A 13,319-nucleotide genomic window follows, 5' to 3' on the forward strand; every position below is an offset into this window, starting at 1 on the left:
TGACACCACAAAGCTTTTATTCAAAAACCAGCTCCCTGGACACACACTGAGGTCCCATCCTGGAAATGGGGGGTGACAACTGGAGCCTGTGTGTGTGCTCAGCTGGGGAAGGAATGGCCCTGTGGACACCCACACTGCTTGGTGAGGGGGAAACAGCACCCACCTTCCCCAAATCCCCCTGGGAATCGTACCCACCATGCCAAACCCAGCGTGCCTGGCTCTGCTGGCTTTGCTCCTGCTTGAATTTGGAGGAACCCCCTCCAAAACCCCTCTGAAAGAGCTGGTTGGGATCTCCCAAGAGAGACCAAAGCCCTGTTGGGATGGGGAGAGGTGGGGGTCAGGGTACAAGTGACCCAATGTGCTGTGGGAGCATTTGGGGTGAGCTCAGTGCTGTTCATCAGGATGCTCTCAGCACCTCTACCCTCTAAAATCTCCTCCCAAAACCCAAGGGGGTGTAGGGGCAGTGGATGCAGGGGGAGAGGTTGGAGCTGAGAGGTGTGGGGAGGGGGTTTTACACCCCATTCCATCCCAGCACAGGGTCCTGTGACCATGCTCATCCCCAGGCTGACCTGGCTGTGGGCAGGTTGGGTGATGGTGTCCTCAGGTCCCCAGGTCACTTCACATCCAGGACAGCAGCAGAGCTCTGACTCAGCTCAAAGGATGTCCCAGCAGAACAAAGAGGAGCAGGAGGGGCTGTGGTGTGGGGCCATGGTGTCCTGAGGTAGGTGCAGGTTCCTGAGCTGCTCAGCTGCTGGGGGCTTGGGGCTCCTTCAGAGACGGGGTTTGATCTGCAGCTGCTTGCCTGGAGGGCACAGAGGAGAAGGTGATGGGGGGAGGTGGCTGCACACGTGGCTGGACACCCTCAGGTGTCTCCTTGCTTGGTTGTGGTGGGTTAATGGGGTGAGGAGATGGGCAAAGGCATCAGGGATGTGGGTGGGACCCTGCCCCTGATAGAGGCATGGAATCATTTGGGTTGGGAAAGACCTTTCAGTTCATCAAACCCAATGACTGACCCCACAGAGCCACAGCCAGCACTGAGCCACAGCCCTCAGCAGCTCAGCCCCAGGGCTTTGGGGTCCCTCCAGGGCTGGGCACTCCCCCAGCTCCCTGGGCAGCCTGGCACAGGGGCTGACACCCCTCTCAGGGAAACAGTTCTGCCTCAGCTCCAGCCTCAACCTGCCCTGGGGCAACTGCAGCCCCTTTCCTCTTGCCCTGTCACTTGGGAACAGAGACTGATCCCCACCTCAGCCACAGCCTCCTGTGAGGGAGCTGCAGAGAGTGATCAGGTCTCCTCTGAGCCTCCTTCTCTGCAGACTGAACCTTTGCCTCAGGTACCCTTGTGCAGCCCAGAGCTGCCCAGTGCATCTTCCCCTCTCCCTGCAGCCCCTCAGTGTCCCTGTGGCAGGGAGTGAGGGGCCCAGCACTGAGCACAGCCCTGGAGCTGCAGCCCCTCAGTGTCCCTGTGGCAGGGAGTGAGGGGCCCAGCACTGACACAGCCCTGGAGCTGCAGCCCCTCAGTGTCCCTGTGGCAGGGAGTGAGGGGCCCAGCACTGAGCACAGCCCTGGAGCTGCAGCCCCTCAGTGTCCCTGTGGCAGGGAGTGAGGGGCCCAGCACTGAGCACAGCCCTGGAGCTGCAGCCCCTCAGTGTCCCTGTGGCAGGGAGTGAGGGGCCCAGCACTGAGCACAGCCCTGGAGCTGCAGCCCCTCAGTGTCCCTGTGGCAGGGAGTGAGGGGCCCAGCACTGAGCACAGCCCTGGAGCTGCAGCCCCTCAGTGTCCCTGTGGCAGGGAGTGAGGGGCCCAGCACTGAGCACAGCCCTGGAGCTGCAGCCCCTCAGTGTCCCTGTGGCAGGGAGTGAGGGGCCCAGCACTGAGCACAGCCCTGGAGCTGCAGCCCCTCAGTGTCCCTGTGGCAGGGAGTGAGGGGCCCAGCACTGACACAGCCCTGGAGCTGCAGCCCCTCAGTGTCCCTGTGGCAGGGAGTGAGGGGCCCAGCACTGAGCACAGCCCTGGAGCTGCAGCCTCCCCAGGGCCCAGCACAGGGGACAGTCCCTGCCCTGGGGCTGCTGCCACCCCACTGCTGAGCCCAGCCAGGCTGCCACTGGCCTTCTTGCCCCCCTGGGCACGCTGCTGGCTCCTGTTCAGCCCCTGGCACCAACCCCCCCAGGCCCTTTCCCTGCAGCAGTTTCCAGCCCCTCTGCCCCAGCCTGGAGCTGCCTGGCCTTGGGGTGGCCCAAGGGCAGGACCCAGCACTTGCCCTTGTGCAACCTCAGCCCCTTGCCCTCAGCCCATGGCTCCAGCATGCCCAGGGCCCTCTGCAGCCCCTTCCAGCCCTGTTTAACAGAGCAGGCCCAGCACTGAGCCCTGGGGAACACACTGATGTTGCAGGGGGGGCAGCCATAGCCTCACCTCTGCCACCCTCCTCCACACGCTGCTTCTCGGGGTCCCGTGAGGATGATGCTGGCAAAGGCCTCTTCCATTTGGTGCTGCCTGGGAGTGGGAAGGGAAAAAAAGAGTGCAAAAAGTCATCAAGAGCAGTACAAAGAGCCATAGTTGCTGGAGCATGGGTGTGGAGGCTCCTGCTCAGGAGGTTTCCAACCCCAGCTGGACACGTTGCTGTGCCCCTGAGCCAGGGGAAGCTGCTGGAGCAGGGGCTGGGGCTGCAGCAGCTCTGCAGGGCCCTGCCCAGCCCCATCATGCTGGATTCTGTGTAATTCCATCCTGAGATGATGTCTCCCTTGGCCACAGCTGGGATGGAGGTGGCTGGTTCCCAAAACCCCTGAGCATCCTCAGCCCCCAGGATGGAACCATTCACAGGTCTCTTCCCACCACAGAACAAGGACTCAGCTGCAAAACCCCCAAGTTAGGTGTGGAAAACAAACCAGAAAGTAACCAAACCTTCCAATTGCAGCACAGGGTGAGCAACATGGCATGCTCTGGGGCTGGGCTGGGGCAGGGAAGAGCAGAAGAGCAGTAAGTAGGAGGCTGACTCATGCTCTGGCCATGATGGTGAAAGGTTTGGAGATCAAACCCTTCAGCCACCCACAGCATTAGAGAATCACAGAATGTCAAGGGTTGGAAGGGAGCTGGGAAGCTCATCCAGTGCAACCCCCCTGCCAGAGCAGCACCTAGAGCAGGGCACACAGGGACTCATCCAGCTGGGTTGGGATGTCTCCAGAGGAGCCTCCACAGCCCATCTGGGCAGCTCCTTCCACTGCTCCATCATCCATTCTCCCCTAAAACACTCCAGGTGATAACTTCTGCTTGCTGGAGCACTGAGTCCCCCTCAGAGAGGGTCCCAGATGCTCATCTGAAGCCAAAACTCCATGAGTGCCTCTGAGAGGTCACCTCTTTGCAGGATGAGTCCCAACACATCCCATGGAGCAGGGTGCATGGTGTGAAGTCCTTCTCCACTTCAGCCCCAGTGCTGGACACACCTTTCTGCAGTTTCTTCATAGAACCATAGGCTGGTTTGGGTTGAACTTAAAGATCATCCAGTTCCAACACGGGCATTGACACCTCCCATCAGCCCAGGCTGCTCCCAGCCCCATCCAACCTGCCCCTGGGCACTGCCAGGGCTGGGGCAGCCACAGCCTCTCTGGGCAGCCTGTGCCAGGGCCTCCCCACCCTCCCAGGGCACAGCTTCTCCCTCACATCCCATCTCAGTGTCCCTCTGGAGCCATCAGCCCCTGTCCTGTCCCTCCAGGCCCTTGCACAAAGTCCCTCCCCATGTTTCTTGTTGGCCCTTTAGGGGCTGGAGGCTGCTCTGAGGTCTCCTGGAGCCTTCTCCAGGCTGAGCAGCCCCAACTCTCTCAGCTGTCTCCCAGCAGAGGGGCTCCAGCCCTCACATCATCTCCATGGCCTCTGGCCTCTCTGTCCTTCTGATGTCTTCTATCCTTCCTCCCTGAAGGGTGCAGAGAGGTGGCTGTGGGGTTCTACCCACCAGACTGATGGATGAGCAGGAGAGTGGTGGTCTCTTGGGCAAGAAGACATCAAGATGAATGCAGATGGGAAAAGGAGGTCTCCCTAAATAAAGGACCCACAGCTTGTGAGGTGATCAGGAGCCTTGAAAGCCCAAAGGTGAAGGTTTTGAGGCAGGGGAGGTGGGAGGAGTGAGGACCCCAAGCATCATCCCCCAACAGGGGCCGAGCAGTGAGAGCTCTCCTTTGCTTTTAAGCTCAAGTCAGCAAACTTGCTCAGAGTCTGAGCCATGGTGGCAGTGATACATAGCTTTTGAGCTAATTGATGTAAAATAAAGAGGGCTCATTTAGCACCTTTCCACCCTTAATGTAACACCCATACATCAGAGGGGCTGCACAGCAGCCACATTGACTCAGCCTATTAGTCACCACTGAGCAGACACCCAGCACGTCCCACAGCCTCTGCTCACTCCAACTATCCCTTCTGCATCCAGACACGTGGCTTTGGGGGCTTTTTTTTCCAGCCTGGGCTTTCCAAATCTCACCCTGGTTGTTGTAAGGGTCTGAGAGAGCTGCTCCTGGAGAGGAGGGAGCAGGGGATGCTTCACCCTGCAGCTGGGGATGGGTGAACACCTCATCACAGAGTCACAGCATGATGGGGTTGGAAGGGACCTTTAGAGCTCATCCAGTGCAACCCCCCTGCAGAAGCAGCTCCCACCTAGAGCAGCTCACACAGGAACGTGGCCAGCTGGGGCTTGAAGCCCTCCAAGGAAGGAGCCTCCACACCCTCCCTGGGCAGCCTGGGCCAGGGCTCCCTCACTCAAACACTCCAACACTTTCTCCTGATGTTTCAATGGAACTGGTTGTGTTGCAGCTTCAGCCCATCACCCCTTGTCCTGTTGCTGGATACCACAGAACAAAGTGCTGCCCCAACCTCCTGACACCCACCAGGGAGATATTTGTCACTGTTCATGAGCTCCCCCTGAGCTCAGGCTCCTCTTCTCCAGACTGAACAGCCCCAGGTGCCACAGCCTTTCCTCACAAGGAAGATGCTCCAGTGCCCTCAGCACCTTGGCAGCCCTGCCCTGGCCTCTCTGCAGCACTTCCCTGTCTCTGCTGAGCTGGGCAGCCCAGCACTGGCCACAGGACTCCAGCTGAGCCTCAGCAGCTCTGGCAGAGCAGAGGGGCAGCACAACCTCCCTGGCCCTGCTGCCCACACTCTCCTCAATGCCCCCAGGCTGCCATTGGCTTCTTGCCCACGAGCCCACGTTGCTGCTCATGGGCAGTTGATTCTCCCCCAGCACTGCCAGGTGTGTCTGTGCAGAGCTGCTCTCCAGCAGGTCAATGCCCAGCCTGTGCTGCTGCAGGGGGTTGTTCCTTCCCAGCTGCAGGACTCTGCCCTTGTCCTTGTTGAACCTCAGCAGGTTCCTCTGTGCCCAACTCTGCAGCCGCTCGAGATCCCGCTGACTGGCAGCTCAGCCTCTGGGAATCAGCCAGTGCTCCCAGTTTGGTACCAGCAGGGAACTCACTGAGGGTCCCTCTGTGCCCTCACCCAGGTGGTTGATGGAGATGTTGAACCAGACTGGTCCCAGAACCCATCCCTGTGGAACTCCACTGGCCACAGGCCTCCAACTCCACTCTGTGCCATTGCTCACCCCCCTCTGGGCTCTGTCACTCAGCAGCTCTCCATCCACCACACCCATCCCAAAAGAAGGAGTGGAAAAGGGGATCCTGAGGAAAGAAGGGATGCCACTTCAGCCAGCCCAGCAAAGGGAATCATCCCTCCTGCCTTTGTGCACTGGAGATCCTGCAAAGGCTGGCTTCAATCTTGGGTGGCACCTCATGCACCTTCCCCCCATCCGTCTCTCTCTCTCCTCCTTCCTCCTCTGCATCCCTTCAGCCACACAATCCATCTCTCAAGAACCAGGTATATCATTTCTAGTTAGTGAGAGACGAGCTGAGAGCCCCCTTTTCCTTTTCAGGGCGATGACTGAGCTGCTTCCAAAGACCAGCAGCGCCGTCGGAGCCCCAGCTCACCCTGAAAGCTTTTGCTGAGCTTGTCAACCTCCACGGAGAATTAGAACTTCCACAGCTCTTCCTCCTTGATGAAAAACAACATTTGTTTTGCCTGAGCCTCAGAAAGTGCCAGGCAGATGGAGAAACTTGCCACTCTCCTCCAGGAGAAGGGAGGGGAAGGAAGGAAGGTAATAGAAATGTATTAGGGAGAGCAAGGAGGGGCTGGAGCAGTAAATCACCTCTCAGGTGGCACCAATATGCTTTGTAACACAACCTGGCCTTCCCACAGCTTGCCTCCAGCTGCACCCCATGGCCAAGTTAAAAACCAACCTTTGTTTTGCCCAGATGCTGCATAAAATGGGGATTTTAAAGGTGGGGAATGCCCTTGGATAGGGGGGGTGAGAAAGGAGGTGGCTCAATGTCCTGGTTCTCGCCCTACTCACTGCTCCTGGTTGTGTAAATGCATCCTGAGGGGTTCCACATGGGCATCTGGGCAGGGGGGAAGGGGCTGGAGATGCCCCACAGCACTGTGGAAGATGCTCAAGTTCCAGACAGAATGGATGCAGGGGAAGGGCATAGAATAGAATCACAGTCTCCTGGGTTGGAAAAGCACTTTGAGCTGCTGGAGTCTCAGCCCTCACCCCACAGTGTCATGGGCAGCACTGAGCCACAGCCCTCAGCAGCTCAGCCCCAGGGCTCTGGGGTCCCTCCAGGGCTGGGCACTGCCCCAGCTCCCTGGGCAGCCTGGCACAGGGGCTCACACCCCTCTCAGGGAAACAGTTCTGCCTCAGCTCCAGCCTCAACCTCTCCTGGGGCAGCCTGAGCCCCTTTCCTCTTGTCCCATCTCTCTAGACTTGGGAGAAGAGACCTCCCCTGTTGCTACAGCCTCCTGTGAGGGAGCTGCAGAGAGTGATCAGGTCTCCTCTGAGCCTCCTTTTCTGCAGACTGAGCCTTTGCCTCAGGTACCCTTGTGCAGCCCAGAGCTGCCCAGTGCATCTTCTCCTGTCCCTGCAGCCCCTCAGTGTCCCTGTGGCAGGGAGTGAGGGGCCCAGCACTGAGCACAGCCCTGGAGCTGCAGCCCCTCAGTGTCCCTGTGGCAGGGAGTGAGGGGCCCCAAACTTGGTTCAATCCTGCACTAAATCTCATTAATATTTACAAATATCTAAAGGGTGGGTGTCAGCAGGTTGGGGCATCAGTTCTTTCCATTGTATCCAGTGATATGACAAGGAGTAATGGAAAGAAACTGGAACACAAGTTCCACATAGACCCAAGGAGCAAGTCCTTTGGTGCTGAGGGGAGGGAGCCCTGGCCCAGGCTGCCCAGGGAGGGTGTGGAGGCTCCTGCTCAGGAGGTTTCCAACCCCAGCTGGACACGTTGCTGTGCCCCTGAGCCAGGGGAAGCTGCTGGAGCAGGGGCTGGGGCTGCAGCAGCTCTGCAGGGCCCTGCAACACCCACTATTCTATGGTTCTATGATCAAAGAGCTGGTGCCAGAAGCAGTGTTAAAGGAGATGCTGAGGGTGCTGGAGACCTCATGAGACCCTCAGCACATCCAAGGGGCACCAGCAGCATCCACACACAGCTCCTGGCAGCACCATCACTCTCTGAAATTCCAGGAGCTGGAGGTGTTCAGACCAAGAAGGACAGGGAGCTGCTGGAGAGAGCTCAGTGCAGGGCCACAAAGATGCTGGAGTGGAGCATCTGCCTTGTGCTGAAAGGCTGAGGGAGCTGGGGCTCTGCAGCTTGGAGAAGAGACTGAGGGGTGAGCTCAGTCATGTCACAAACCCATCAAGGGTGGGTGTGAGGAGGCTGGAGCCAGGCTGTGCTCAGGGATGGCCAATGACAGGACAAGGGGCAACGGGCACAAGCTGCAACAGAAGAGGCTCCAAAGCAACACAAGGAAGGATTTGTTCCCTGTTGAGGTGAGGGAGCACTGGCAGGGGCTGCCCAGATGGGCTGTGGAGGCTCCTTCTCTGGACACATCCCAACCCAGCTGGATGAGTCCCTGTGTGCCCTGCTCTAGGTGCTGCTCTGGCAGGGGGGTTGCACTGGCTGAGCTCTCCAGCTGCCTTCCAACCCTTGAGATCCTGTCCATCTGTGAACATCTATCACCAGGAGCCTGTGCACTCACAGCTTGCTCTCAGGCACGAGCCCAACCCATTGCAGAAGCATCTGGTCATGGCAAGGGAGAGGAAGGAGACGACCTCCCTCCTTAAACTTCTCCCTCCACAAGTGACTGCTGCAAAAAGAGCCAGCAGAGCTGCACCTCCACCAGCTCCTGAGGAGCTGCAGCGTGCTCAGTGGAGCTGTTACAAAAGGGCTGCAGCGAGCATCTCCCATTAACGTTACGACCGTGAAATATGACAAGGCAATGATGGGCCGTCTGGCCATGGAGCTGCTGCTGGGCCTTTATCGTCACTCAGACGTGCAGAGAGCTGTAAAATGTTTACAGAAAGGGTCGTTTGCAGCTATAAAATCCTCTTTTCTCTCCTAAACAAGGCTGAGTGGAGCCATTTACAAAGCCCTGAATGTTCATCGGGGGAGAGGGGAACAGCTGTTCTCTCCAGGAGTGTTGCAGTGAGCTTCTCGAACAAATTAACTGAAATGGGTGCTTCCTAATTAAATTAGCACTCCACTGCAATGGTTTGCATTGCTGTGCTTGCTTACAATCAGCTTGGGGAGGCCAGTTAGGCTCCAGCACAGGCTATTTAACTGGAAGGTGAAATATGGAAGAGCCCAGTAGCTGGAAATGGGGGTGGGAGGGGAAGGGAAGCCTTGTGCTCCCTCCAGCTTTCCCCTCTTGGATGGAGAACACAAGGAGGTGAAGGGTGGGATGCCACCAAGGCCACTCTTCCTGGCTGGGATGCTCAGCTGGGACTGATTTGCTCTCTCTCTGTGCCACGTGGAGATTTGCTCTCTCTCTTTGCTTTTTGGAGGATGCTCAGAAAGCACCAGCACCCTCTAAACTACTCCTCCAACCCTAAACTACAGAGCTCCTCTTGCAGGTTGGGAACTGTCCCCATGGGTGGGATGACAGTGGGCTCCACTCTACCCAGGCAGAACACATCACTCCTCCCCAGCCTCCTTCTTCTAGACCCCAAGGCTGCAGACCCCCACTGAGACCCCAGGAGCTGATGCTCTTGCCCATGCTGCTCCTTAAAGGTCATCTCCAACCTCCCTCCATCCCTCCTGCACACAGAGCTGGTGGGTTTTCTCCATTCCTCCTGCATTTACCATCATTAAAAGGGCATTTTCTCCAACTGTGAGTGTTTAACCAAGCCACTCAGCTGGCTCTGTCATCATAACCTGTGCTCCTCCTGACTCACCACCCCAGCAATTTGTGTGTCACCTTCAGGCTTCACAAGAACAAACACAGTATTATCCTTGGCTGAAGCAAGGAAGGCACAGACACACCCCCCACCAAACCCCATGGGTTTGACACCAGCAAGTACCCAGAGCTACACAAGGGCTCATCCTCAGCACCTGCTCAGCTCAAACCTCAGAGCACCATCAGTCCTGGTGACTGGGTCAACATGAAGCGCTTGGCTCTTCAGCAGCCTGTGTCTGGGGATGGTGGCTTGTTAGTGGTTGAGGCTCTTTTGCTCCCTGTTAGGTTCTAGAGGTCCATGGCTGCTGCTGTGTCCCTAAACCCCCTTTGTTGGTGTGTTGGGGTGTAACTCCTGAGTGCCCCTCCAAACCCTGTGCAGCACCCCCGTGCCCCAGCTCACCACGTGCCACTGCTGCAGCCCTTTGGCAAGGAAACTGCCTCATCATCAGATGCTTTTACAACCATCTGCAATTCCTGCCCTGTTTTCCTTTCCCTGTGGCTCCTCCAGCAGCTGCTTTCCCACTGCCACGTGCTCCATGAGCAAAGGAGAAGGAGCACAGAGAGGTTCGTGCCCCAACTTCATACCCACTTGCTCCTGAACCATCCCTTCACCCCAAACACCTGGAAATCATCCTCCCCCTCCATGTGCAAACCAGAGTTGAGAGAAGGGTGTCCTCAGTGCTAGGATGATGCCTCTGCCCTCTCCACTGAGTTACTCCAGGCTGCCAAGTGCAATCCAGGGCGTCCCAGCAGCTTCCTTCCCCGTGGATTCATTGCTCCAGTTTTCATCAGCCAACACTTCCCCAGCCCCACCCCTGAGATCAGAAGGGATTTGAACTAAGGCCAAGGAGAGGGAAGCAGAGAGGCACGTGGTGGGAAGAAACCCTTGGAGAGAGAAGCTGAGTGCTTCAGGCCATGTCCCAGAGGAGCTTTCCCAGCTGGGACGGTCCCTCGCTGCTGCAGCCGTGGTTCCAGGGTGTGTGTGCTCTCCTCTGACTCCAGCAATGTGTTGCTAATCCTGGGAAGTTTCTTTCTGACAGTGTTAAGGCATCTCAGCCTTCCCTGGCTCAAAGCACTTCATGGCTGAGCCAGGCAAAGCCTTGCAGATCCCTCAGTACTGGATGAGCCCCAGCCTGGTTTGGGGATGCTGAATTCATCCCTTTTGCCACTGGGATCCTGCTTTGGCTCAGCTGGAGGTGGCAAGGGGTTGAAAATGAGGAGGAGTCCTCCAGCCCTTTGGTTCACACTGAAGCACATCTTGCATGAGTTGTGCTGGCAGTGGGGATTTCAGCCCTGCCACAAAGGGTCCTGATCTCTGAGCCAGACGCTGCCTCCCTGTGTGTGACAGCTGCTGCACGTCCCTGCAGCCAAGGACTGCAGATCAAAACGAGAGAGGGAAGCACCATGGAGACAAAAACCTCCCAACCAATGCTGGGGAAGGACCAGGCAAGACCTCTGCCTCCATCTCCATCACCTCTGCTCTTGCAGATGCATCCCCAGAGGGCCCCAAAGTCTTGTCCCTTCTGAAGAAGCTGCTGGGGATTAAGAGACTTCCCAGTGCAGGGGCTGAATTAGGAGAGGAGGAACCAAGGAGAAACTTATTCTAAGCTCCACCATGAGCCACTGAGCAGAGAAGCAGCCATGTTTCTTCCCACCTCTTCAGGAATTTCCCCTTGCTTTCCTTTTCTTGCCACAATCAGTTCAGATCATCCCTGACTGACACAGCTCCCCTCCAAACTTCCAGCCTGCAGAAACCCCATCCCACCTCCCATCAGGGATGGGCTGATTTCAAAGCTTTGGAGCTGTTTCACACCAGAAAACATGTGGGGTGGATGGGCCAGAGGTCTTATTGTGGATCTAGTGTTCAGGCAGAGCATCACTGCATCCCTCTGAAACACCCTCCTCCTGGCAACTGCTGTGGGCAGAGAATCCCCCAATGGTGGGGTTGGAAGGGACCCCCAGAGCTGCCCCAGCCCCAGCCCCTGCTACAGCATCAGGCTTGGGTTGCTGCAGGCTGGGGGGCAGAGGGATTGGGAAGCTGTCTGGCAGAAAAGAACCTGGGGATGTTAATCTACAATCAGCTGAACATGAGCCTTGCAGAGCTGCTGCAGCCCCAGCCCCTGCTCCAGCAGCTGCCCCTGGCTCAGGGGGCACAGCAATGTGTCCAGCTGGGGTTGGAAACCTCCTGAGCAGGAGCCTCCACACCCTCCCTGGGCAGCCTGGGCCAGGGCTCCCTCCCCTCACCACCTCCACTTGCTCCTCCTGGGCCAGGGGCACCCCTTGTCCTACCACTGGCCCCCCACACACCAAACACTGGCCCCAGCCTCTGGCCACCTGCCCTGTAGGGACTGAGCAGCATTGAGCAGAGTCCCTGAGCTCAGGCTTCTCTTCTCCAGGCTGAACAGCCCCAGGGCTGCAGCCTTTGCTCCTCACACACATGTTGCAGCCAGAGCAGAGGGGCAGGAGGCTCCATCGCAGGAAGGAGACTGGATCCATGCTCAGATGATTTACAGGACAAGGAAGGAGCTGATGGGAAGAGATGAGCACAAAATCCTATTGTGTAGTTTCAGCAGCAGAGCCAGGGGCTCATGCCCTGAGGTGCAAGTCCTGTCTGCCATCCCAGTTTGGCCTCCCAGCATGAACTGGTTTGGCAACTCACAACAAACACCCATCCCACCAAAACCCACAGAGAGCAGTGGGGGAAGAACTCTCCCAGTGGGTGGATGGGAGCAGATGGGATCACATGTGAGGTAAAGCAGAACAAGTGCTTCCTACCTGGCTCATCCTCTGACTCGTCCTCATCCCTCTCCACCTTGCAGCCCTGCTCACTGGGGGATGTTGAGGACTGGAGGGAGATGAAGGATGGCAGCTTGTGCAGCCTGCTGCTTGGGGAGGTGGTCACCTCTTTGCAAACCTTCACCTCCTGCTCCACACTGGAGGGTCCTGGTGTTTCCCCGTCATCCCCAGCGTGGAGCTGAGCTGGGTCATTCCTGCAGGAGGCAAAGGGGAAAACTAATCAGGTGAAATGAACCAATCCCACTGTGGCAATAGAATCACAGAATCATTTTGGGTTGGAAAAGACCTTTAAGTTCATCAAATCCATTACTGACCCCTCACAGTGCCACAGCCACCACTGAGCCCTCAGCCTCACGGCTCTGGGACCCCTCCAGGGCTGGGCACTGCCCCAGCTCCCTGGGCAGCCTGGCACAGGGGCTGACACCCCTCTCAGGGAAACAGTTCTGCCTCAGCTCCAACCTCAGCCTCCCCTGGGGCACCCTGAGCCCCTTTCCTCTTGCCCTATCATTGACTACTGGAGAGAAGAGACCCTTCCAAGCAGTTACATTGAGGTGGGGTTGATCTCTCCAGTAATGAACAACAGGACAAGAGGAAATGTTGGGCATGGCACCGTCATCTGGTGAACCCCCACAGCCACAACCATCCTCCAGCCCAGCTTGCTCCACATCTCTAGCTTGGGTTGAGCCAGGATTTCCAACCCCCTCAGCTGGATTCTTTGCCCTTTGCTTCCCCCCTGCAAGGTCTCCAGCTCTGATGCTCCTGGAGGTGGTGCTGGGCTCCTGGGTGGCTGCTGGCTGGGCTGAGCGAGTGGGGGAGAGGGGAGATGGAGGAGGTGGGGAGCAGGGATGGCTTGGAGATGCCCTGCTGAGTTTGGCTCAGCCCCAACCCTGCTGCCTGCCCCCAAGCCCAGCAAACATGACACTTTAGCTCTCACCTCCTTACCTAAAAAGAGCAAGGAGCTATTTTACACCTCGTTCACACTGGGGAAAGGAGCTGGGTGCCATTCCAAGGCCCTTCTGTCACCAGGGATAAGTTCAGAGAGCCTGCTGAGCACTCATCCCCCTCTGTTACCTTACAAGGCAGGGTCAGGATGAGGCCCAGGACTGGGCAAGGGCATGGACCAGTCCAGCACAGCTCCCAGTTCCCTCTGTTTCCATCCCACCTTCAGCCTCACCTCCTGATGCAAAGAGCTGTGGAGGGGCTGAGCATCTGAGCTCCTCCATCCATTTCCTCCTCCCATTAAGCAGGAGTCTTAGACTTGT

At 57.6% G+C, this 13,319-nt stretch overlaps 1 protein-coding gene across 2 annotated transcripts in view; it reads right to left on the bottom strand.

Moving 5' to 3' along the window:
- ZC3H3 (zinc finger CCCH-type containing 3) overlaps positions 1-13,319 on the bottom strand; it is a 198,816-nt gene continuing 185,497 nt past the window's right edge. For both annotated transcript variants that reach the window (XM_061995738.1, XM_061995737.1), the window contains exons 11-13: positions 12,037-12,251; positions 2,410-2,490; positions 1-802 (exon numbers count right to left, since the gene is read on the bottom strand). In XM_061995738.1, coding sequence (XP_061851722.1) covers positions 771-802; positions 2,410-2,490; positions 12,037-12,251 — 328 coding nt within the window. In that variant the 3' untranslated portion in view covers positions 1-770. The remainder of the gene's footprint in view (positions 803-2,409; positions 2,491-12,036; positions 12,252-13,319) is intronic.

This window comes from Colius striatus, chromosome 4 (genome assembly GCF_028858725.1).
Source record: "Colius striatus isolate bColStr4 chromosome 4, bColStr4.1.hap1, whole genome shotgun sequence".
NCBI classification, from domain to species: domain Eukaryota; kingdom Metazoa; phylum Chordata; class Aves; order Coliiformes; family Coliidae; genus Colius; species Colius striatus.